General features: G+C 33.6%; 2 protein-coding genes across 2 annotated transcripts; one reads left to right on the top strand and one right to left on the bottom strand.

Annotated features, from left to right (window-relative positions):
• Positions 1 to 42: 42 nt before the first annotated feature.
• LOC133334002 (nuclear pore complex protein Nup88-like) lies at positions 43 to 6,733 on the top strand. Its single transcript, XM_061542301.1, has 8 exons — positions 43 to 132; positions 206 to 374; positions 2,629 to 2,768; positions 2,842 to 2,945; positions 3,102 to 3,714; positions 3,902 to 4,061; positions 4,125 to 4,213; positions 6,670 to 6,733. Exons 1-8 carry the CDS (start codon positions 110 to 112, stop codon positions 6,731 to 6,733), a joined length of 1,362 nt encoding a protein of 453 aa, XP_061398285.1. The 5' UTR covers positions 43 to 109.
• A 109-nt stretch (positions 6,734 to 6,842) lies between these two features.
• LOC133334010 (sarcoplasmic calcium-binding protein) lies at positions 6,843 to 16,395 on the bottom strand. Its single transcript, XM_061542311.1, has 4 exons — positions 16,268 to 16,395; positions 9,442 to 9,678; positions 7,463 to 7,771; positions 6,843 to 7,402 (listed from the first exon to the last, which is right to left on the bottom strand). The coding sequence occupies exons 1-4, from the start codon at positions 16,382 to 16,384 to the stop codon at positions 7,172 to 7,174; spliced, it is 894 nt and encodes a 297-aa protein (XP_061398295.1). The 5' UTR covers positions 16,385 to 16,395; the 3' UTR covers positions 6,843 to 7,171.
• Positions 16,396 to 25,705: the final 9,310 nt, after the last annotated feature.

Genomic DNA, 25,705 nt, shown 5'->3' with positions numbered 1-25,705 from the left:
ATACTTACTACATGTGATTGCATATTTTCAGGCACCCTCCAATAAATTACCCGAAAAAATTGAATGGCCCATTGTCATATTGAGAGAAAATGGTAATATTTATGTTCTCATGTCGGGATTAGATACGGAGAGGTGAGCGGAACTATCAAAAATAGCTTTATTTTATTATACTATTTTTAATTTTTTTTCACTTCTTTGCTTCCAGACCCCGTTTACAGGGCCCCATTACCATTACACCCTCGACTGTGGATAATTATGGTTTGGATTCATGTTCAATTTTGGTCATACCCTCATTGCCACCCACTTTGGTTATTGCCGAGACTAATGGTAAATTACATCATGCCTTGTTTTTGGAAGCTGAAAATGCCGAGGATGTAAGTTGAACTCGCAATTTCTTGGTTATATATTACAGCTAACGATTTCCTTTGTTCCCTGACCTACAATGGAATTTAGTGTAGAATATTTTCCCCTTTGGGTCTAATATCCAAAAAACGGGGTATTGTGGCATATTTGAGGTCAAATCGGAAAATCGACAATATTTTTCCTAAAAATATCAGTTAAAATATATTTATTTTCATTGGTAGTGATATTTTGAGGTTATATATTATATCTATAGATTTCTGGTGTTCCATGACCTAGTAGGGAATTTTGTGTAGAATAATTTACTCTTTGATACCAATCTGCTAAGAGGTCGCTTTATGGTAGAACTGGACTCAAATTATTAAGCCTATTCATAGATTTTTTGATAAGAACAGTATAAATAATATTTAGATTTTGTTTGTCGGTATTTCCGCGTGATACGCTATAGCTACAGATTTTATTTGCTTTATGACCTATAGTGAAATTTTCTGAAGAATAAATTTTCCTTTAGCACCAACCCCATAAAACGAAGTTCTGTAGGAGATTTGGGCTCAATTCGCAAAGTCCATAAAATTGTATGTAAAAAATCGGCCATAACATATTTCTATATTTGTTTGGCTATATTTCCCGCTTATGTATTAGAGTTACAGATTTCTTCTGGTCGATGACCCGTAATAGAATTTTCCGGAGAATAATTTTCCCTTTGACTCCAAATCCCTACAACGAAGTATTGTCGAAGATTTGAGCTTAAATCACAAAAGCTTTGAAATTTAATATAAAAATTCGGTCATTTAATTTTTCTATATTTTTTTGGACCATATTTTCCGGTTATATATAAGAGCTAGAGGTTTCTTTTGGTCGATGACCTATAGTGGAATTTTCTGGAGAATAAATTTCCCCTTAGAACCAATCCCATAAAACGAAGTTTTGTAACAGATTTGAGCTTAATTCGAAAAATCTATAAAATTTTAGGTAAAAAATCAGCCAAACCCTATTTCTATATTTTTGTGGCCATATTTCCCGCTTATGTATTAGAGCTACAAGTTTATTTTGGTCTATGACCTATAGTGAAATTTTCCGGAGTATAATTTTTTCTTTTAAAACGAGATTTTGGCTATATTTTCCGCTTATTTATGAGAGTTACAGATTTCTTTAGGTCGATGACCTATAGTGGAATTTTCCGGAGAATAATTTTTCCTTTAGTCCCAATCACATAAAACGACGTTTTGTAGGAGATTTGAGCTCAAATCACAAAAGCTTTGAAATGTAATACAAAAAATCAGTCATTTAATATTTCTATATAATTGTTGCCATATTTCCCGATTTTATATTAGAGTTTCAGATTTATTTTGGTCGATGACCTATTATGGAATTTTCCGGAGAATAAATTTCCATTTAGCACCAACTCCATAAAACAAAGTTTTGTAGGCAATTTGAGCTGAATTCGCAAATCCCATGAAATTTTCATTAAACATTTATTTTATATATTGTTCCGATATTTCCCCATGATATTCCATAGCTCCAGATTTGACCTGTTCGGTGACCTGTAATGGAATTTAGAGTGGAAGAAATTTCCCTTTGACACCAATACATTATTATGAACGTTTTCAGGGAGATTAAGGCATAAATCGGAAATCTTTAAAAAAATTATATAAAATCAGTATTTTCTATTTTGAGGTTATATTTCCGCATAAAATATTGGACCTACAGATTTCTTGTGTTCTGTGACCCGTGGCGAATTTTTGTGTAGAATAATTTCTCCTTTGCCACCAATACCCTAAAATATAGTTTTGAGGGAGTTTGAGGCATAAATCGGAAATCATTTAAAATAATCAATATAAAATCAGTATTTTCTCTTTTGAGGTTATATTTCCGAGTGCTATATTAGACCTACAGATTTCTTATGTTCTGTGACCCTTGACGACATTTTGTGTAGAATAATTTCTCCTTTGTCACCAATACCCTAAAACATCGTTTTGAGGAATTTTAAGGCATAAATCGGAAATGTTTTAATAAAATCAATATATAATCAGTATTTTGTATTTTGAGGTTATATTTCTGCATAACATATTAGACCTGCAGGTTTCCTGTGTTCTGTGACCCGTGATGAATTTTTGTGTAGAACAATTTTCCCTTTGACACTATCTTCCTATCATAAAGTTTTAAGTCATTTTTAAGGTCTATTTGAAAACCCTTTTTATCTTTTTTCGATCTTCACCTATTTCCATGTTTCATAACCTTGTGTTTCTTCTTCTTCCTCCTTTCCAGTCCTTCAACGAAGTTGATGATAGCCTCATAATCCATCCCTGTGAATGGACCGTGCATGTTTTGGAAACTGTCGAACTGGAGCTGGGTCTACCAAAAGATGATGTAAATCAACCATATTTTTGCCCCATTCATCTTAAGAGGTAAGGTTTCTTCTTTTTGGAAAAAAAATCGGAAATTGAAATTAAATCCGAATTTCTTTTAATTTTTTTCCAGAGACTTCATCAATGAGTTGCGTTACTTTGCCTATCACAATACCGGTCTGCATGTCATCACGGTTAATTTTATTGGCGAATTGCAACGATTTTTGGAAAATGATGGTAAGGTGGTAGCCTCGATTTTTGCCTTTAAAAGCTATGGTAGATTTTAATTTTGAAAGTTGTTCAAGAAATATCCTGAAAGTTCTTCTGGAAATATTTTTGTAAAAAATCTCTTTAAAATGTCCTTTTAAATCTAATTTTCCTTTTACCTTCCAGTTGATACGGATATAACCTCACTTTCAACACCCTCTCACGCTGAGTATTTGGTGTGCACCAAAATCGATACAGGAGACAATGTAAATGCCGTCTTGGGTTTTGTCCTGCTACAAATGCCCTCCTGTATTGTTCTTCTCTTAGCCAGTGGTCAAGTTATTACCCTCAAATTGGTCATCGATGCCAAACTTCTATTGGATTCCCAAACAAAATCCAAAGACGATACGGTACTACAAAAACCCGATGATGCCAATCAAAATCAATTAAATCAACTCCTACTGGGACCCTCGTTTGTCGATCACATACGCAACATGTTGAAACGTAGTGTAACCCAACCAATTCTGTCTTTGGATAAATCCAATAATCCAACACCACAAGAATGCTATGAACTGCTGACCCAAGCCATTGAGGTGTTGCGTAGCCAATATTTGAAACGTCACGAATTGGTAAAGGCCGAATTTGCCAAACGTATCCACACCATTAAGCTGTGTCGTGACCAGCAGAAACAGGATATTGCCGATTTGGAAAATGAACGTGAGGAAATTCGTGATAAGGCCCACAAATTGGCCGAACGTTTTGAGGAGCTCAGCGATAAACAGGAGGTCTTGACGAAAATGTGAGTATATTTGATCGACAAGGGAATTCGAAGAGTACTAATTTATTACTCAGATAATTTTTAAAAATTTCAAAGTGTTGGAAATCCGCTTAACCTTATCTTGGTTTGGTCTTGCTTTTAATTTTTTTTACGGAATTCCCTTTAGACTTCCTTTTTCTAATATCGTATCGGTCTCTATATCTTCCAGCTGCCAAGACCTCATGCGCCAGGCCAACACCTGTTTGCCCAGCAACTCGCTGGCCGAAAAAGAATTTGCCCAGGAGGTAGAACGCATTAATAAGCTAACCAAAAATATGACCAATGCCCTGCAGAAGTGTAAAGAATCCATCAACAAACAGAGTTATCATGTGAGTATTATATAGCCAGATGATTCCGGAATAGCTTTTGATTTTTTTCTCCATTATTTTCAGATTTCCAAATATCAAGAAAATACGAAAAAGAAAACCTTCGAATTGCCCGAAACCCAGGAGCGTACAATAAAGGAGATTCTATTGCAAATGTAAGTAAGGAAACAAGATTGGAAAATTCGAAAATGTAATGGAGAACCCCATTCCCCAGATGAGGTTCTTATTTCATTTGCTTCAGAAGTTTTTTTCTTCTAAATTTGCCCACCACCTATCGGCCATTAATTGAACTAAAATATATGAGAACTGTTTTTTATTGTGGACTTGACCCCATAGACTGTTCTCATTCGATGTGTTTAGCCTAGACAAGACCCTGAAACACCGTTTCGTTTTCATTTTATTCCCTCATCTTCCCAACAGCCGTTTCTTCGGCATCGAACTGAATAGAATGAATTCGGCAGGTCTTAGCTGGAAGGGACCAAACCGGCCCCCAATTAAATTGTGCAATAACCGAATAGAATGAATTCGGCAGGTCTTAACTGGAAGGGACCAAACCGGCCCCTAATTAAATTGTGCAATAAAAAGCGTTCAGGACCATTAAAAAATATTATCCTAACGAACAGAAGAATATTTTTTCATTTGGACCCGCTGCAAACAATTAGTTTCCCTCAGGTCCTCTAAAGGTCTTAACAGCTTCGTGTCTATAAATAATAAAAACAACCCAAATTCTCTTCGAACCTTAATTACCCGCTGCCCGCTGCAAACAATTAGTTTCCCTCAGGTCCTCTAAAGGTCTTAACAGCTTCGTGTCTATAAATAATAAAAACAACCCAAATTCTACCTTAATTAAATAGTACAATAAAAAGCGTTCAGGTCCATATAAAAAATAATATTTTTCTCAAATCCAGATGAATATTTTTTCCTTCAGACCCGCTGCCAAAATTTGTTTACTTCAGGTTCTCTAAAAAAAATTTTTTTTGTGACGGAAGGAGGCTAAATAAGACTAAAATGGGTCGTTTAGGTAAAGGTGACCTGTTCTGTCTATAAAACATTTTTTTGACCCTAAAGAGGACCCCTTCGAAAGGTCTTATGTCGAAAGAAGAAACCTTCGAAGGGGTTTCAAATTTCAAAAAAAAAATCACTTTGAAGGGTCTACTGTCTAAAAAAGACCTCTTCCAAGAATTCTTTTGACCTTTAAAGGGTCTTTTGTCTAAAGAAGACAATTTCGAAGGGATTTAAAATGAAAAAAAAATCATTTCCAAGGGTCTACTGCCTAAAAGAGAAGGGTTTTCTGCTAAAAAAAAACTCTTAGAAGGGTTTTCTGACGAAAGAAGACACCTTCTGCCTAAAGAGGATCAATTCGAAGGATCTTCTGCCTAAAAGAGACCTCTTCAAAGGGTATTCTCTTTAAAAATGATTTCTACGAAGGTTCTTCTGTCTGAAATAGACACCTTCGAAGGATCTTCAATATAAATATGCTATCATTGAAGGGGCTTCTGCCTAAATAAGGCCTTTTAGAAGGGTATTCTGTCTAAAGAAGACATCTTCGAAGTGTCCTCAGTCTAGAGAAGTCCTCTTCGAAGAGTCTTCTATCTAAATAAGGCCCCTTCAGGGTCCTCTGTCTAAATAAGGCCTCTTCGAAGTGACCTCTGTCTAGAGAAGTCCTCTTCGAAGAGTCTTTTATCTAAAGAAGGCCTCTTCGAATGGTCCTCTGTCTAAATAAGGCCTCTTCGAAGGGTCCTCTGCCGAAAGAAGACCTCTTCGAAGAGTCTTCTATCTAAAACAGGCCTCTACAAAGGGTCTTCTGTATAAAGAAGACCTTTTCGAAGTGTATTCTACCTAAATAAGGTCCCTTCGATGGGTTCTCTGTCTAAATAAGGCCTCTTCGAAGTGTCATCTCTAGAGAAGTCCGCTTCGAAGAGTCTTCTATCTAAAGCAGGCCTCTTCGAAGGGTTCTCTGTATAAAGATGGCCTCTTCGAAGGGCTCTTGTATAAAGAAGGCCTCTTGGAAGGGCCCTCTACCGAGAGAAGTCCTCATCGAAGGGTCTTCTGAATAAAGAATACCGTTTCGAAGTGTATTCTACCTAAATAAGGTCCCTTCGAAGGGTTCTCTATCAAAATAAGGCCTCTTCGAAGTGTCATCTGTAGAGAAGTCCGCTTCGAAGAGTCTTCTATCTAAAGAAGGCCTCTTCAAAGGATCTTCTGTCTAAATAAGACTTCTTCGAAGGGTCCTCTGTCTAAATAAGGCCTCTTCGAAGGGTCCTCTGCCTAAAAAAGTCCTCTTCGAAGAGTCTTCTATCTAAAGAAGGCCTCTTCGAATGGTCCTCTGTCTAAATAAGGCCGCTTCGAAGGGTCCTCTGCCGAAAGAAGTCATCTTCGAAGGGTCTTCTGTATAAGGAAGACCTCTTCGAAGTGTATTCTATCTAAATCAGGCCTCTTCGAAGGGTCCTCTGTCATAATAATGCCTCCTCGAAGGGTCTTCTGTCTAAATAAGGTATTTTTGAAAGGATTTCGTGTCTAAAGAGGATCACTTCGAAGGGTCTTCTGCCTAAAGCTGACCTCCTAATAATTATTAATCTTTCTTTTTCCCCTTATTTTTCTCTCTTTCCAGGACCGCTGAAATTGATGGCCAAATCAAAGAAGTCAAGCGCATCTCAAAAATTGTGGGCATCTAATTAGAACCCATTCCCTACCATTTTTTTATTTCTAAGAATTCTACTTACCAATAAACCATAAATTTAAAATGAAAATAAAAAAAATAGATTTGATTATTTTTTTGTTCTCTTCTTCTTCCTTTTCTTTTTAGCTTTCTTACGTAATCTATTATATTTTCTTATATGACTAACAATTAAGGGTTTCAATTCTTGACGTTTGTGTTTACGCCACGATATCGACAATAATATTAAGGAGTTAACATAAAAAAATAATCTTAAAAAATAGGCTTCATCATCGGCGCTATTTTGTCCGGTGCCATCCCAATAGAAATGATCACGAATATTATCATAGACAGCATTCATACAGATATAGGTTAGAATGGTGGCACAACGTTGCACATCCAACCATTTGCCACGGGCCAACAGGGCCAAGATGGCCTCGTGGGCATAATCAATAAGTCAATGATCTATCAATGGGCCCCAGAACATTTTCGAGATCTTTGTTTCGTCTTCGGTTAGGAAGAATTGACGGCCCAAATGGACGAATTCTTTGAGCGATAGTTGGCCATCGCCGTTTCTATCTATCACAGCAAATGAAATGGCGGCATCCTCGTTGGAGAGGCCCAAACAGCGGAAGAATAATTTATATTGATCCAGATCCAAGTAACCGGAATGATCGTAATCCACAGCCTACAACGAAAAAAATAATTTAAAATAAAACCAAATAAGTGAGGTTAGTTAATCGCTTACCTTAAACAAATATGGCAAAAATCTGCCCATCGATTTGAACATTTTCTCATCGTTCAAACGATGATGGAGATCTGTCAAAAACTGTTCAGCATTCACCAAGTTGTAGGGGCTGATTTCACCGAACTGTTCAATCCAAGTTTCTTCCATAACCTTGAGAAATTCGGCCGACAGTTCTTCATTCAAATGACCCAAATCGGTAAAGCGTTTATGCAACAGTTTGAAGTCGTCGAAAGAGATAACACCATCACGATTAACATCCAAGATGCGGTGAAGGGTACGCATTTTGCGGCGCCAAAATTCAGTGTCACCCTGCAGGAAGAAAAATAAATTTTTTGAGGTTATATTACAAAAAATTTCACTTGGAATTTCTCTCTCAAAATAAAAAATTTACACCCAAAAACGTTTTACAAAAGACTAATGAACCCGATCACTGACCGGAATTTTTAATTATGTTTCTTTTTTTTGTTTTGTTTTGGTAAAAATTTACCAAAAACAAAAAAGGCAATCTAACCTCATTATCAATGCAAGTCATAAGTGTGTAACGAGGTGTTGTTGTTGTTGTCCGAAAAATATTGTAATTACAACAACGATTAAGACACGCGCAAGAGATTACATTGAAAATAACAATTGAAGAGATTTCTATTAAAAACTGAAGAGTCTTCGATTATTGGATGTCATTTTTAAAGATCTCGTAACTAAAGAAGATCTAACTAAAGGGTCCTTTGTCTATAAAAGACCGCTTTGGAGGATTTTCTGTCTAAAGAGAACTTATTCGAAGGGGTTTCGGGCTAAGAAAGACTGGTTCGAAGGGACTTCGGTATGAAAATACCCTCTTCGGATGTTCTTCTGTATTGAGAAGGCCTCTTCCAAGGGTCTACAGCCTAAAGAATACCATTTCGAAGGGTCTTCTGCTTAAAGAATACCTCTTCGAAGGGTCCTCTGTCTAAAGAAGACCTCTTCGAAGTGTCCTCTACCTAAAGCAGGCTCTTCGAAGCGTATCCTGTCTAAAAATGGAGTCTTCGAAGGGTTCTCTGTCCAAAGATGGCCTCTCCGAAGCGTTCCCTGTTTAAAGAAGACCTCTTCGAAGGGTCTAAAGGGAGTTTTCTATCTAAAGAATGTCTCTTCGAAAGGTCTTCTATCTAAAGATGGCATCTTTGAAGCGTCTCCTGTCTAAAAATGGCCTCTTCGAAGGGTCCTCTGTCTAAAGAAAACATCTTCGAAGAGCTTTCTATCTAAAGAAGGCCTCTTCGAAAGGTCTTCTATCTAAAAAAGGCCTCTTCGACGGGTCCTCTGTCTAAATAAGCCCTCTTCAAAGGGTCCTCTGCCTAGAGGAGTCCACATCGAAGGGTCTTCTGTATAAAGAAGACCTCTTCGAAGTGTATTCTATCTGAAGCAGGCCTCTTCAATGGGTTCTCTGTCTAAAAATGGCTTTTTCCAAGGGTTCTCCGTATAAAAATGGCTTCTTCGAAGGGTTTCTGTATAAAGATGGCATCTTCGAAGTGTCCTCTGCCTAGAGGAGACCTCTTCGAAGTGTCCTATGTTGAGAAAAGACCTTTTCGTAGTGTCCTGTGTCTAGAGAAGACCTCTTCGAAGAGTTTTCTATCTAATGAAGGCTTTTTCGAAGGGTCTTCTGTTTAAAAAAGGTCTCTTCAAAGGGTCTTCTGTATAAAAAAGGCCTCTTCGAAGGGTCCTCTGTCTAAAAAATGTCTCTCCGAAAGGTCCTCTGTCTAAAAGTGGCCTATTCCAATGGTTATCTGTCTAAAAATGGGCTCTTCGAAGGATCGTCTATCGAAAAATGGCCTCTTCGAAGCAAAAGAAAATAACTTCGGTGAGAATTCTACCTAAATGAGACACGTGATCGAAGGGTTTAGATCACTTTGAGGGGTCACTTTGAGGGGTCTTAAGACGGTCTCTTCGAAGGAGCTTGGCTTTCCAATAGTAGGGATTCCATTATAAAATAAAATATTCTTCCCCCTTACCTTTTGACTATATTTCTTGTGTAGATCTTGACGTTTACGCTCGTACTCATCATCTGAATCCGAATCACTGTCACTTTCCTCCTCTTGCTGGCGTTTTAGATTTTTCACTTTCTTATTATAGATGCCAGTGCTGGGTGCAACGGTACTGTTCGGTGGTACTGGTGTCTGTAAATACTGTGGCGTTTGGCGTATTAAAGCTTGGCTGGATGTTGAAATTGGGCGTGCGGAATGACTGGGCTGTAAATAAAGAAAACAACAAAAACAAGAAAATAAGAAAATGACATTAAAACAATAAATAAAGAGAGGGTGAGGAAATCTTTAAAAATCAACAACAAAAGCAGAGCGGAATGCCCCCACTCTATCGTTTTAAGAAACGAAGTAAATCGAATGGTCTTAAATGCTGGTTGTTGTATTTGTTTTAGGCAATCCCAATTGATGATTGAGTAAATATTTGGAGTGCTTTCAAATGAGTTTGAAATTAAAAGATTTTATTTATTTATTTTCCTTTTTTTTTGAGGTTAGGTAATATTTTTTGGGCTAAGGTTGGAGTAAATAAATTAGAAGCTTATGAAAATATTGAGAAATATAAACAAGTAAATAATAATATTGTTTAATTAATTATTCAAATTACCGGGAATTATTTAAAATTTTGATAAACAGCTGTTACCCAAGGTACAACAATTGCGATGAAATGGTTTCCGATTTTATGGATACGTGTTTATGAAATGAATATAGTTTTGGGCATATATTTGATTAATTTTTAAACAATATTAATTATTTATTTTGTTGATTGCTAATTTACTAAAAATTTGTTTACAATTTCATTGTCCTTTACGTTAGGGTTCACTGAGTTCATTTTAGTGAACGTTAATCCTGTTCACATTATAAGATATTTAAATTGTCGAGGAAATTTTCAACCAAATTGGCTATAATTTGGAATATTGGTTCTTTATGGGACAGCTAATCTTCGTACCAAAAATGATCCATATTGGTCCAATTTTTCGGGTGTCCTCCATAGAAGGGTACACCCAAATATTCGGTATTTTGAAGATTGTGGCCACGTTTTTTGAGCAAATGGACTGTAATTTGGTACTTTTAGTCCTTATGGGGTAGGGTAAACCTCCAAACAAAAATTATCAAAATTGGTACACTTTTTTGGGTAGTCTCCATATAAAGGTACCTTCCGAATTTTGGTATTCTGTAGATTTTAAGCACGCTTTTCAAATAAAATTGGTGTAAACTGGTACTTTGGGTTCTTATGAGGTAGGTAATCTTCCTACCAAAAATTATCAAGATTGGTACTCTTTTTTTGGGTAGTCCCCATATAAAGTTACCTTCCAAAATTTGGTATTCTGTAGATTTTGGACACGCTTTTCAACCGAATTGGATGAAATTTGGTATTTTGGTCTCTTATGAGATAGAAAAAATCGTTATTAAAATTTATTAATATTGGTCCACTTTTTAGCATAGCTCCCATATAAGGATAAATCCGAATATTTTGTATTTTGGGGATTTTGAGTACGTTTTCCAACCGAATTGGATGAAATTTGGTACTTTCGTTTTTTATGGGGTAGCAAATCTCCTTACCAAAAATTATTGATATTGGTCCACTTCTTAAGGTAGCTCCCATAGAAGAGTACCTCTAAAATGTTTGTATTTTAGGCAGTTTGGGGACATTTTCCAACCGAATTGGCTGTAATTTAGTATTTTGGATTCTTATTAGGTAGTAAATCTCCATACCAAAAATTATCAATATTGATCAAGTCTTTAGCGTAGCACCCATATAAGGGTACTTCCGAATTTTTTTGAATTTTGGATATTTTGAGGACGTTTTCCAACCGAATTGACTGTAATTCGATATTTTGGTTTCTCATTATGTAGTAAATCTCCATACCAAATATTATTAATATTTGTCAACTTTTAAGGGTAGCTCCTGTATTAAGGTACCTCCGAATTTTTTGAATTATGAGATTTTTGAACACGTTTTCCAACCGAATTGGCTGTAATTCGGTATTTTGGTTTCTCATTACATAGTAAATCTCAGCACCAAAAATTATCAATATTGGACCACTTTTTAAGGTAGCTCCCATAGAAGGGTACCTGCGAAATTTTTGTATTTTGGGCAGTTTGGGGACATTTTCCAATCGAATTGGATGAAATTTTGTATTTTAGATTCTCAGTATGTAGTAAATCTCCATACCAAAAATGATCAATATTGGACCACTTTATAAGGTAGCTACCATAGAAGGGTACCTCCGAAATTTTGGTATTTTAGGCATTTTGGGGACATTTTCTAACCGAATTGGCTGTAATTCAATATTTTGGTTTATTATTACGTAGTTAATCTCCATACCAAAAATTATGAATATTGATCAAGTTTTTAGCGTAGCCCCCATATAAGGGTACCTCCGATTTTGAGGATATTGAGCACGTTTTCCAACCGAATAGGCAGTCATTTGATATTTTGTATTATCATTGAATAGAAAATCTCCATACCAAAAATTATCAATATTGGTCGACATTTTAGGATAGCCCCAATATAATCGTACCTCCCAAATTTCGATATTTTCGGGAATGTTATCAAGTTTTTCGATCATATTGCCTGCAATATGGTACTTTGGATTCTTATGGGGTAGTAAACTTTCATATGATAAATTAACAATATCGGTTCATGTTTCGCCATAGAACGGTACCTCCCCTATTTTTCAATCTGGATGTCTATAAAGAGATACTTCATTTTCTTTTGGAAGCAATTTATGATGGCATTGTACCCTTAGAAACCACATACGATTTCAAGGATTTTGAATGGTGGAGGGTACTTTTTCACTTGTTTCAAAATATCATGTCCTTTCCCAATGTTCTATGGTTCAAAATTTCCTTAAAAAGGAACTAACTATTAAAAAAAACATGTTTGTTTTCGACAAGCCCCCTCTCTCCATTATTATTCTATGACCAAAAAAAGTATTTATTCCAAAATTTACATAAATTATATAAATTCGAATGGGTTTCATAAATATTCAACAAAAGAAGACACATTTCAAAACAAGTTTTGTTTTTTTTTTTTTCAAAATTAAATGGCAATAAATAAATAAAACGTGTAGTAGGTATATAGAAAATGTCTGGACAAACTCTTTTTTCGGCAAATAACCACGGCTTGTGTTTTTGTTTTCAATACAAAATTTTTTTACGCAGTATTTTGGCACACTTAAAAAAAACAAACAAAAAAGATTAGCCAAAAAAAAAATAATAACAGTCTGAGCCCATCTACCGTAAATTATGTTTTTTCGGTTCGGCCTGAAAAAAGAGCAGCGGCGCTCTATGCATATTTAATAACCTTGCCTGGCGGTGTTGGATAGCAGAGAATTGTGAAAGAATCGAATCACCATCAATAGAATTTGTCTAGTTTTTTTGGTGCTGTCGACTTCATTTATTTTTTTGAGAAGAACCTTGACAGAAGAAGCCCATTATCATGCGGAATAGATAATCAGCAGAAGAAGCGAAATACACAACATATTAATTTCCTCTTTATGTTCGCGGCTTGGGGTTTCTCTTTTCCGCAAGACGTTTATGGCAAAAATTAGATAAGATTTTGAAAAAGAGTTGATATTTAATATCTGAAATTTCCAAAAATACCAAAAAACTGATAATTACAATGTAAATTTAAGGCAAGACCCAATAAACAAGGGAAAACAAAACATTTTGAGGTTAGGAAAAATTAATGGGAGAAAACCGGGGGCCCACAGGCTATCAGACCTTATTTTATTGATAAATGTTGTTGTTATTTCCAGACAATTTCATAACTTTCTTTTCAATTTATTAACGAATAATTTTTTACGAATTTTTTGAGGTTGAAGGTAAGATAGGTATAGTACATAATTTTCCGATTCGCTGGACCTGTTAATATTAAATTAAAATACTCCATGCCCTTTTATGATTTTCTAAATACTATTTGTATTTATTTTGTTGTGTAATTTATAAAATTTATTAACAATTTTATTGTCCTTTACTTTAGGGTTCACTAGAGTTCCTTTAAGTGAACGCAAAGGCTGTTCAAATTAAAGATTAACAGGAAATTTGTTTATAAATGGAAATTATAATAAATAAAAAACCTGTTTACCGGTCCGGAAATGCTGCTAGTCACTAGCAGTGCATAATCATAACCTGTGATCGGAGTTCTGTTATTAGAGATAAATGAAGTCATAGTAATAAAAAGCGAGTCCAGCCAGAGTGTTGAAAAAAAAACAAGTGAAACATTTCGAATTTTGCCCAAATTTGTATAACCTCCACTGTAATATTGACATTCAGTATACCTAAAATCTATCGGAACTTCTATAAGGGAGACCTAAGCCAAGGTATATTGCTGGCAGGAGGACAAAATCACCAAAATATCTCTCCATGGCATTCACTATACCTAAAATCAATCGGAACTTTTTTAATTGAGGCCTAAGACATGGTAAATTGCTGGCTGGAGGACAAAATCACCAAAATATCGAATAATAAGAGTAGCATTTTATTGGGAGCTACACTGGAATTAATTTTTTATTGGTGGTAAGATTTTCTATCCAATGAGAATAAAAAATACTTAATTACAAAAACGTGCCAAAATCCCCCAAAATACTACAATTCGGATGGGGCTTAAGTCAAGTTTAGAGACTCCACTCGAATCGCTTTGAAATTTTTACCGTAAGTAGTCCTCGGTGAGCTGATTACAGTGATATAAATTTTTTTAAACTTGACTTGTTCCTTCGGAAGGTACCTCTGTATGAGGGCAACCCCAAAATGTACCCCAATATTCAGAATTTTTTGTGGAAATATTTTTTACCCAATGAGAACCCGAAATACCAAATTACAGCCCAATTCGGTTGGAAAATGCAACTAAAACCTTCAAAATACGAACAATTAGGGGTACAGTTATATGGGAGCTATACCACAACATGATCCGATATTAATAATTTTTGAAATAAAAATTTTCAGCCAAATTGGTTGGAAAAGGCGTTTAAAATCTTCAAAATATTGAAAATTTAGCGGTGCGATTATATGGTGGCAGCCCTGAAAAGTGGACCAATGTGCATAATTTTTGATTGGAAGATTTTCTATCCTGAGAGAACCTGAAATACTAAATTACAGGCAATTTTGTTGAATAACTTGCCCAATTACCACAAAATATCGAAATTTGGAAGATAACGTTATGTGAGGGCTATCCGAAAAAGTGGATCAATTTGGATATTTTTTAGTAGAAAGATTTACTACCCAGAGAGAACCTGAAACACAAAATTACAAGCTATTCGGTTAAAAACGTGCCCAAAATATCGAAATTTGGAAAAGAGAACCAATTTTGATAATTGTTGGTGAGAAGATTTGGCACACAATGATAACCAGAAATACCAAATTACAACCAATTTGGTTAAAAAAAGAAAATTCCAATATTTTTGATAATTAAAGACTACCCTAAAAAGTGAACCAATGTGGATAATTTTTGGTGAGAAGATTTGGCACACAGAGAGAACCTGAAATAGCAAATTACAGTCAATTTGGTTGAAAAACGTATCCAAAATGCTAAAATTTCAAATAATCGGTGGTATCGTATATATGAAGGGTAGCCTAAAAAATTAACCAATATTAATAATTTTTCGTGGAAACATTTGACTATCAATGAGAACCTGAAATACAAAATTACAGCCAATTCGGTTAAAAAAGTACACAAATTCCCGAAATATATCGAATTTCTGAAGGTACCGCTATATGATGACTACCCTAAAAAGTGGACCAATGTGGATAATGTGGGGAGATTTTCTACCCTGAGAGAACCTGATATACCAAATTACAGTCAATTTTGTTGAAAAAAATAACCAAATTTACCCAAAAATACCGAATTGTGGAAGGTTTCGCTATATGAGGACTACCCTAAAAGGTCGACCAATATTGATAATTTTTGGTGGGGAGATTTTTTACCCTGAGAGAACCTGATATACCAAATTAAAGTCAATTCGGTTAAAAAGCTTGTCAAAATTCCCAAACTATCGAAATTTGAAAGGTACCGCTATATGAGGACTTACCTAAAAGGTGGACCAATGTGGAAAATTTTTGGTGAGAAGATTTGACACACAATGAGACCCTAAAATACCAAATTACAGCCAATTCGGTTAAAAAACGTGGTCAAATCCCACAAAATAGCGAATTTTGGAAGGTAGCTCTTTATGAAGGCTACCCTAAAAAGTGGACCAATATGAATAATTTTTAGTGAAAAGATTTTCTACCCAGAAAGAACCTGAAACACAAAATTACAGGTCTTTCGGTAGGAAAAAGCGTCGAAAATATTGAAATTTTAGAGGTACGGATATTCTTAAAAAGTGGACCAATGTTGACAATATCCTTAAAATTAGGAATATTGGGGTGACTTTTATGGGATCTATACCAAAACGTGGACCGATATCTTCAACTTTCAATATCAAATAACCTAAGAGTAATGACAATGTATGGGCAAAATTCTCAGGCTCTATAGTAAATATTTGCCCCACCTATCTATGATATAAAATTGTTAAATCGACATCGAGACCAATTTCGTCGGACCATTGACTTCAATTATCCCATTGATGGCTCCAAATGCCACATCCTGATTATTTTTTTACAAACATTGAGGCCCCATCTAAAGGCTGTGATTTTGTCAACTGATTATCCAACTTCGTTACCGGAATCCTAATACGTAATAACTTTCATTCCCGTTTTTTCTACTTCTTCTTTCTCCATTTTTTTCTGTACATATCTGTTTCAGCATATTCCTTTTTATTATGCAGTTTCGTAATTACAACAACAATCAGCAACTTACTTGCATTTCAATATCCACAAGACCATTTAGCATTGAAATTGCACCGACAGCCATATTGCGTTCCAATAGCTCTCTGGAAGTGCGCAGGAGGCCACGACTAATCACGGAGAAGGCCATGATGTTACAAAAAAAGACACAAAGACGACGAAAAATAGGGGAAAATGTAAAGTTGTTCTTTTTTAACTTTTCACAAAAATTAATTTTTTTTTCAAAACTTTTCACAATATTTTTTTTTTTTCAAATGGTTTCAGATTTCGATTTTGTATTGAAATTGTCCGCACACGATTTTCTTGTTATTGTTGTATTCTTCAATTCCATTTAAGTTGGTTTTATAGATTTTTTTCTTCTTCGGTTTGGAGTCAGTTTTCCTTTTTTAACCGTTTCTTGTTTTTTATTTTAGTTTTGAAATTAATTTTTTTCAACCGTTTCAAGACGTCTGTTTGCCACAACGTTCGAATGTGTTTTGATTTCAATGCTGGAATTTCGTTTGCCAAGAAAACAAGCTGAGCAGCCCAGCCAGCCAGCCAGACGTGCAGGCCGGCCTGTGAGGCAAACAAAAACAACGGCAGCAACACTTCTTTTTGTTTGTTCGACAAAGGCAGAGCAGCAGCAGGTCCCATAACGTTCCTAGGTAGCCTCAGTCGCAGAATTCACACAACAAAAGCCATATCAACCTCCATTGTTGTTGTTGTATAGCTTTCCATTGATCATTATGATGATAATGATGTTGGCGATCAACATCATTATCACTTCGCTATGGTGTGCGGTATGTTCCAGACAAGGCGAGAGAGGTGGATTGTTTTTGAAACTGAAAACAATAACAATGTGAACCGGCAAACAAAAAACCACCAACAACAATGAATTCGAAATGAAATAAAGAAGTGCTGTAGTATACAAAGATCCAGAATGAAGGCGCGAATGGGTGCGGATAATGTAATATGGAGTAGGAGGAAAAAAACAGAGGGGATCAAAGTCTGGAAATTTAATTAAAAAAGTACTCTGTAAAGGCATTAGGTGGCAAGAGGGATTTTTTTTGGAAAGCCGGAAAAATGAAATTTTTCTTTCCAAATTTTAAAGTATTTTTAGGAAAAAAATTAAAAATATTTTTTTCACAAAACAAAAATATATTTTTTTTCCGAAAAATTCTTTTAAAGGGACCCCACCCATTCTCGATTTTAATTTTTTAAGATTTTCAATGGGCTGGTTAATCAATATCAATGCTTGTTAAGGTTTGTAACCTTGCACATTTTTTTTTAAAAGATTTTTACAAAAAAATTTTTTATTTTTTTTGTAATTGTTTTTTTTTGATGGCGAAATTTTCGTTTAATATTTTTTTCGAAATTTCGGAATTTTTGTTTAATATATTTTTTCGAAATTTCTGAAATATCTTTTGAAATATTTTTTTCGAAATTTCAAAATTTTGGATTTTTTTAATACTTTTTTTTTTGAAAAAAAATGTAATTTTTTCGGGAACAAATTTTAAAAATATTATTTTCGGATATTTAAAAGAAAATTTTTTCGGAGAAATTTATTTATTTTTATAATTATGGGGAATTTTTGAGTTATAAAATAAGATTGGGATGCTTCAAAATTTTGTTTCCAAAATTCCGATAAAATTTTTCGGAGAAAATAAACAGGCCTTTTTTCGAATTTTTTTAATATATTTTTCGATTTTTTTACAATTTTCGGAAAAAAAAATTATTTTCGAAGTTCGAAAAATTTCGGAACTTTTGAATATATTTTTTCGAAATTTCTGAAATATCTTTTGAAATATTTTTTTCGAAATTTCAAAATTTTGACGTTTTTAAACTTTTTTTTTTGAAAAAAAATTACTTTTTTCGGGAACAAAAAAAAAATATTTTCGGAATATAAAAAAATAGGCGAGAACCTTTCAAACATTATTTTCGGAGTACAAAAATAGACGTGAAACTTTTAAAAATTACTTTCGGAGAAAACAAATTATTTTCGGAGTATAAAAATAGGCGTGAACCTTTCAAAAAATATTTTCGGAGTAAAAAAAATATTTTCGGAGTACAAAAAATGGCATGATAAAAAATTGGCAAACAAAAAAATTGGCGTGAAACTTTTAAAAATTACCTTCGGAGTAAAAAAATTATTTTCGGAGTATAAAGATAGATAGTAAAAAATTATTTTGTGAGTAAATCTTTTAAAAATTATTTTCGGAGTACATATAAAAATAGGCGTGGATCTTTTAGAAATTATTTTCGGAGTGTACAAATAAGCGTGGATCTTTAAAAAAATAGGAATATAAAAATAGACGTGAACCTTTTAAGAATTATTTTCGGAGTAATAAAATAGCCGTGGATCTTTTAAAAATTATTTTCGGAGCATTAAAAATTATTTTCGGAGTAAGAAAATAGGCGTGGATCTTTTAAAAATTATTTTCGGAGTAAGATAATAGACGTGGATTTTTTTAAATTGATTTCGGAGCATAAAAAATTATTTTGGGAGCATTAAAAATTATATTCGGAGTAAGAAAATAGGCGTGGATCTTTTATAAATTATTTTCGGAGTAAGAAAGTAGGCGTGAATTTTTTAAAAATTATTTTCGGAGCATTAAAATTTATTTTCGGAGTAAGAGAATAGACGTGGATTTTTTTTAAATTGATTTCGGAGCATAAAAAATTATATTCGGAGTAAGAAAATAGGCGTGGATCTTTTAAAAATCATTTTCGGAGCATTAAAAATTATTTTCGGAGTAAGAAAATAGGCGTGGATCTTTTAAAAATTATTTTCGGAGTAATAAAATAGGCGTGGATCTTTTAAAAATTATTTTCGGAGTAAGAAAATAGGCGTGGATCTTTTAAAAATTATTTTCGGAGTATAAAAGTAATCGTGAAGCTTTTAAAAAATAGGCTTGGGTTTTTTAAAAATTATTTTCGGAGTATAAAAATAGACGTGGATTTTTTAAAAATTATTTTCGGAGTGTAAAAAATTATTTTCGGAGGCCTAAATCTAAGCTTGGTTTGTTTTTTTCTTTTTAATTTTTCCCAACTATATTTACCTGGTAAATATAGGGCATCTCATAAATATATTTGTCGTCTGTTTTATTTTCCTCCTTCATTTTGTTTTGATTTCTTTTTTAAGAACTCCATTAATTGGAAATAGGAAATTTAAAGCGGGGGTCGAAATATATTCATCAAACATTGAAATTGCATTGACAGAGAGAAACGTGATCGAAATAAAATATTCCCCACCATTTTACTCTACTGCAGAGAGAAACATACTCCAATCCTATAGAAAGAGAGAGTGAGAGAGAGGTAATATATCAGAGTGGCCATTATTTATTACCAGCCTCATTTACTTTTTGTTTGTCATATGTCATCTAACAACAAATATAAACATGCACGCCATGTAAGTACTTGTCAAGCAAATGTGGGTCATGTCGCCCCCTACCCATGGCCCTTACACACTTCATGTAATGCAATACGAAATTTGGAGCAATGAAGACAAAATGCGTTCTATTTTTTTTTTCAAAATTTCCAACGAATTTGGTACACCAAAAATAATTGGGGAGAAGAGTGCAATGGCATCTTAACTATCTGACATATCTGTCAAATGAGATATTGTGGGTATCTCTCTAAGATGGGGCCAAACAAAAAAAGAGCAAACATATTACATAATACAAAATCAGAAAAAACAAGTTCTGGAATTGTATCCATCATTCCAGTTTGCTCTTTATTTTTGTTTTTGGTTAAAATACTCTGACTGGAATTAATGAAAATGCACTGCCCTCTCATTTATGGTAGCAGTCATATCAGCATTCCCACAACCACAATGGAGTCAATAAACTGAAAATGGGTGAATTCTTAATTAGATTAGTTGTGTGGTATCGATTGTGCTGCACTTATGTTGAGACTGTGGCGATAACAGGTTTTTTTTTTTTAAATATGACAAACATGTGGAGGAGTTTGTGTATATAGACATTGTTTATATAAAAGGGGGTAAAAGTGAATGGAAGAGTTATAAGAAAAAAACAATTGGCTAAAAGGAGTTATACAAAAAATAATGACACCACAAAATTATATTTATTAATAAGATAATATTTTTTATCATAATTTGCCCTTTTAGATATTATTTTACCTATTTCCAATCAAAAACGCCTTCAAGAGGTCGTTTTATCATAATTAACCTCAATGTAAATACGCCCTTATCTTCCTTTCAACGTTTCTCTAAGTTGTCAACACTGCAGAGATCATCCCTTTTGCTTATCACAGCATCAAGTGCTGCACTTGTCAAACTCATTACATTCAAAGAGAGGAAAATAAAGGGAAAAACAACAACAACTTATTAATTAAGAAATTTAATAATTTTTTATTATTGGCAAATTTATCAATTATTTTATCCATTTCCAATCAAAAACGCCCGTAAAACGTCGTTTTATCATCAATAACCTTAATGTAAACACGACCTTATCTTCCTTTCATCATTTCTCCAAGTTGGCAACACTGCAGAGATCTTCCCGTTTTGCTTATCACAACATCAAGTGCTGCACTTGTCAAACTCATTACACCGCATATCAAATTACATTCAAAGAAGGAAAATAAAGGAAAACAACAACAACTCCCTTGAAATTATAAAATAAATATTTATTGATATTTTTGTTGTTGTTTTTCTTTTAAGAAAGACAAACACTTATCATAAAGAAGCCACACTTAAACTCAATTGGTTTCTATTTGTCTCTCTCTCTCTCACTCTCAACACATGTTCTCTCATTACTGTGTGTGAAGAAGCATGCTTCTTCATTGCAGCGGACAGTTTCAATGCTATGTGAGTGTGTGTGTGCGCGCTTGGATTAATGACCGGTATTTGTGCCGTATTGCATGCATGCAAGTAACATCTGATGGCAAAAGCAAAGAATATACAAAGAATTAAAGAATAACAAGAAACAAAACAACAATTTAAAAATAAAAAACAACAACAACACTTTCAAACTTGTCTTGCTATGGCAAGACAAAAACCACAAACAACAACAAAATAAATGCAGGTCAAAATATCATGGCTGGTTTTTTTTAGTATACAGAAAGGCCGTATGTTCTCTCTCTCTCAGTAACTATGACAAATGCACCAATAACGGTTTGTTTTAATCCTCTCTGAGCACATGGAGATTATGAGAATATCAATTGCTTGAAATGGCATGCCGGCTGGCTACGTGCAAAATATCTCATCGCAAATACAATTTTTAATGATGAATTGGTGGCACTGCTGCTGCCGGGCTTAACAAAACACGAGTTTGTAAGTTATTATTATAAAAAATCACCATCAATTTGACTAATTCAATTTAAATTCATCAAAAAGAAAAAAGTAAATACAGGAGCCATGCAAAAAACCAACAAACAACACATTGGGATAATTTTGAGTGTGTACGTGTTTACCAATCAAGGTCGTCACTATCAATTTTATTTAAGAAGACTTTCAAAGGGGTTATGCTGAAGCAATCGCAAGTGAAATATTGGCGCGAATTTGAATGCAGCTTAAATTGCAGTGGCTGTCAAAAGGAGTTGCCGGAAGTATGAAATATGAAGGCAAGGGAAAACAAGAAACGCATTTGAAAATAAGTAAATGTGGAATTTCATCATCGTCTATGTCATTTGGATGTTTATGTTATTTTTAAAAAAAATCACCCCTAACTGTAGGCCCTGAAAAAATATTTTTAAACAAGTGAGTTTTTTATCACGATTTCTTTGGAAATCGGAATGATTACTTTGCGATGCCCTACACCAATAATTTGTACAGAACTTCACTATTTCAAGTAACTATGACCTATCTGCAACATAACACACGGAACTAATCAGAAATTTGGCGATTTATCTCAATTTCTTCAGAAGGTAGCGTGATTACAACAGACAGACGGATATGGCTAGATCGTCTTAGAATTTTACGCTGATCAAGAATATATACTTTTTAGGGTCGGAAATGAATATTTCGATGAGTTACAAACGGAGACAAAATTAATATACCCTCCATACTATGGTGGAGGGTATAAAAACCACGCCTAATTGTAGGCCCTGAAAAAACATTTAAAAAAATCACGCCTAATTGTAGACTTTGAAAACAATATTTTTTCGTACTAAACAAACATTTTTAAAAAATCCACTTCAATTTTTGAGTTTAAAAAAATATTTGAAACAGCTCCCGTATTGCTTTCCCACCATCTGTCATTTTCTTTGTAATTCTGTTTTGTTTCGCAGAATTAGCAACGCAATTTATTGCCATAGGTCATTTTATTTTTTCTAGGGGTTGTTCCATTACTGCGAAAAATAAGGGTGTACGTGCGTATTTACAGATACGCAAAAAATAACTACAATGTGATTTACTGGAAGAGTATGGCTTTGCAGAATAGCATAGCTAGAACGCAAAAAATTAATTTAGAATTATCTTTAGAGGAGGTGGCAGGAGGGAACTGTGTGTTTGATAATAAATCAAACAAGCCATTGAATTATTAAAAAAATTAAATTACTTCCACTATGAAAAAAAAAAAACAAAAACAAAAAAATATTCCCAACAAAAATGTTCCCAGATTATCTTTTACAAAAATTTCATATAGAAATATAATTCGTAAATAAAGAAAAAACATTTTTGTTATCAGTTTGAGAACCGAAATAGTTTTCCATGATCCATTTGTTGTTGTTGTTTTTTGTTTTTTTTTTTTTTTTTTTTGTGTATTGTTTATTGTTTACATAGATCTGACTGGCCTATAATTGTAAGGCAAGATAAAACATGAAATAAAAATTATAAATAAATTTCAACATAATTTTGTTTACAACTTTGTCGCACTGCAATAAACCAACAACAACAACAAATTTTTTTATTTATGATATTTTCTTATTTTTCTGGTTTGTTTACATTAGATTTAGAATATTTAGTTCTGTGTGGAGTGAGGGGCGGAGACGTCATCATCATATGTTAAAGTGTATGAAGTCATTATGACAAGTGACAGTTGGGTTTTGTATTTCAATGTAAAAAAGCAAAAAATGTCTACATGAGAGAGAGTACCTGCCAAAGAATTCTCTAGATTTGAAATAAGGCCTTTTTGAATATAAAATCCATATCCATATTGATTGTCTTCAATGCCCTTTTTGCAGAATTTTTAATACCAAAAACAATTTCCATATTTTGTTGTCCATTTGTTGTTATTGTTTTCTTTTTCAAAAAAACGCCACGCGAACATGGGACGTGATAAGTGTGTCTAAGGTAGACTTAAGCAGGGAACACCTCTACCTGTTTAAAAATGCCCAACACATTTTGGGTAATTAGAAAATGCGTAAATTAAATTTTGAAGTTTTGTTTACACTTTAACGGCAAGACTGTCCAAAACAAAACATAAAAAAATTAAATACAGATTTGATTTACACCAAAAAGGGCCATTCAAATTTAGAGACATACGGGCTGACCTAAGACACCATAGAAATTTAATGTAATATTAAATGCGTAATAGATGCTCCCTTTTTATACATTCCACTAACGTAGAAGGAAGCCACATTCTTTTTTGTAATGAAAGGGAAAATTCACATAAATGCCATTTTTTAAATTTATTATTTATTAAATTATGTTGAAGTTATATACATATTTTATTATACAAAGCCGCAAAGGGTAAAGTTGAATGAACTTCTTTTGTTTTTTCCTTTATTGTTTTGTATTTCTTATTTCACAAAAGTCGGGAAAAAATATTACATTTTCATTTTCTTTGTGAGATCTCCATAAAATATACTCTCTCAGTGGTTGAGGTTATCAATTAATCTGTCATTAGTGCCAATCATATTAATATTTTTTTATTTATTTATTTTTCTTTTTTGTTATTGGCATTGTAGCTCTCAGTTTTCATTTTATTTTCTTTATTATTTTTTTCTTTTATTTATTTGCATCATTTGCTTGAAACGACAATAATACACAAAAGGCGGGAAAAATAATGTATATCTCTTTGTGATTGATCTCCATAAAACATTCTCTCAGTGGCGGCTAAGCTAATCAAACAATCTGTCAATAGGATATTACTTTTTATTCTCTTTATTAAGTTTATGGGTTAACGACATTGTTAGGAAATCGTGACAAAAAAAAAACTCGAACCTGACGATAATGCCTAGCAATTAGGCATCTGGCCCATATAATTATACCTTCTGAAGGAAAAAATTGAGACACAAAACAAAACTATTGGGTTCGAAATTGACATATGTCGGTCAATAATTAGGCCTATCCCTCATATAATTGTAACCCCAAATATTCGCTAATCCCTACACTATGTAATCTAAATTGCTGAAATTTGTATTTGGTGTATATAAACTGGTTTGTAGAATTCACTTTTTGGTATGTTCCCTACCTATGGTGGAGGGTATCCAAAGTTCGGCCCAACTTGTTTACTTGTTCTTATTGGCTATGTCATAACGGTTTTGCCACCAAATAAATATGTCTCAATCTCATCATGCTTCTTCTTCTTTTATTAACATGCTTCTTCTTATTTTATTTGTTTTTGTGATTGACTGCAACAGTAGTAGTAACCCGTTATGGCAGTAAAATTCATGTTTTTTTCTTTGTGATCTCATAAAGCATCCTCTCTCACTCTCTCTCCGTCTGTGATTACCTATCAATCAGTCATTCTCCCACTCTCCTCATTATTAATGCCAAAAAAGCGGTAATTTTGTCATTGGCGTTATTACACCACCAGTCAATCGCTCATCACTATGGCAATCATATGAGAGTAAAAGAAGACGCAAAAAAGGAAATGACAAAACACATGACACCTTCCATGCAATTATATCAACGTTTAAACGAGTTTTAATTTAATTTAGAATTAATTATCATTTTAATAAAAAACAATTATTCATATTTAGAAAACGGTCAATTCTCTCACTCTCCTCATTATTAATGCCAGAAACGCGCCATTTTTTCATTGGCGTTGTTACACCACGAGACAATAAAATCTCGCTATCTCTTATCACCATGGCAAATCATATGAGACATAATAAAAAGGATATGACAAAATACATGACATTTTCTATGATATTATAACAACGTTTAAACGCTATTAAATTTAAGACTTTATCCAAAAAATAAAATTAGTTATATTTTAATAAAAAACAATTGTATATATTTATAGAACTAGTTTCAATTTCCACACCAAATTAAATTAAAAAAAATATATAAAATTGTTTCTAACTAAAAAAATATTCAAATTCACACAATTAATATATGTTTGTATGAACTAACATAATACTAAGAATATATATATATATGTACCTTCATGTGATGTATAGCATTTTATGACGACTATTTTTTATTTTTGTATACATTTTGAATTCCTCCTAATTTTATGTTCTTATTAGATTGGGGCGGTAAACGTGAGCATTGTCTCACCTACCTCAAACAAATGTCAAGTTTGATTGTCGTCGTCATCGTCATGCTAGTTGTTGATCTATTTTA

Source organism: Musca vetustissima, unplaced genomic scaffold (genome assembly GCF_032173495.1).
Source record: "Musca vetustissima isolate MV318-11 ecotype Yass unplaced genomic scaffold, APGP_CSIRO_Mvet_v1 utg2072, whole genome shotgun sequence".
Classification (NCBI taxonomy): Eukaryota; Metazoa; Arthropoda; class Insecta; order Diptera; family Muscidae; genus Musca; species Musca vetustissima.
The sequence above is the reverse complement of the archived record's forward strand: the minus strand, read 5'-3'. Positions and strand labels throughout refer to the sequence as shown.

Excerpts from the sequence above, each read along its gene's own strand:
- LOC133334002 (XM_061542301.1), top strand. The coding sequence starts at position 110 with ATGTCGGGATTAGATACGGAGAG. Across the intron at positions 2,769-2,841 it reads TGCCCCATTCATCTTAAGAG|AGACTTCATCAATGAGTTGC; the intron begins GTAAGGTTTCTT and ends ATTTTTTTCCAG. Across the intron at positions 4,062-4,124 it reads TCAACAAACAGAGTTATCAT|ATTTCCAAATATCAAGAAAA; the intron begins GTGAGTATTATA and ends CATTATTTTCAG.
- LOC133334010 (XM_061542311.1), bottom strand. The coding sequence starts at position 16,384 with ATGGCCTTCTCCGTGATTAGTCGTGGCCTCCTGCGCACTTCCAGAGAG. Across the intron at positions 7,772-9,441 it reads ACAAGAAATATAGTCAAAAG|GGTGACACTGAATTTTGGCG; the intron begins GTAAGGGGGAAG and ends TTCTTCCTGCAG. Across the intron at positions 7,403-7,462 it reads TTTTGCCATATTTGTTTAAG|GCTGTGGATTACGATCATTC; the intron begins GTAAGCGATTAA and ends TTTTCGTTGTAG.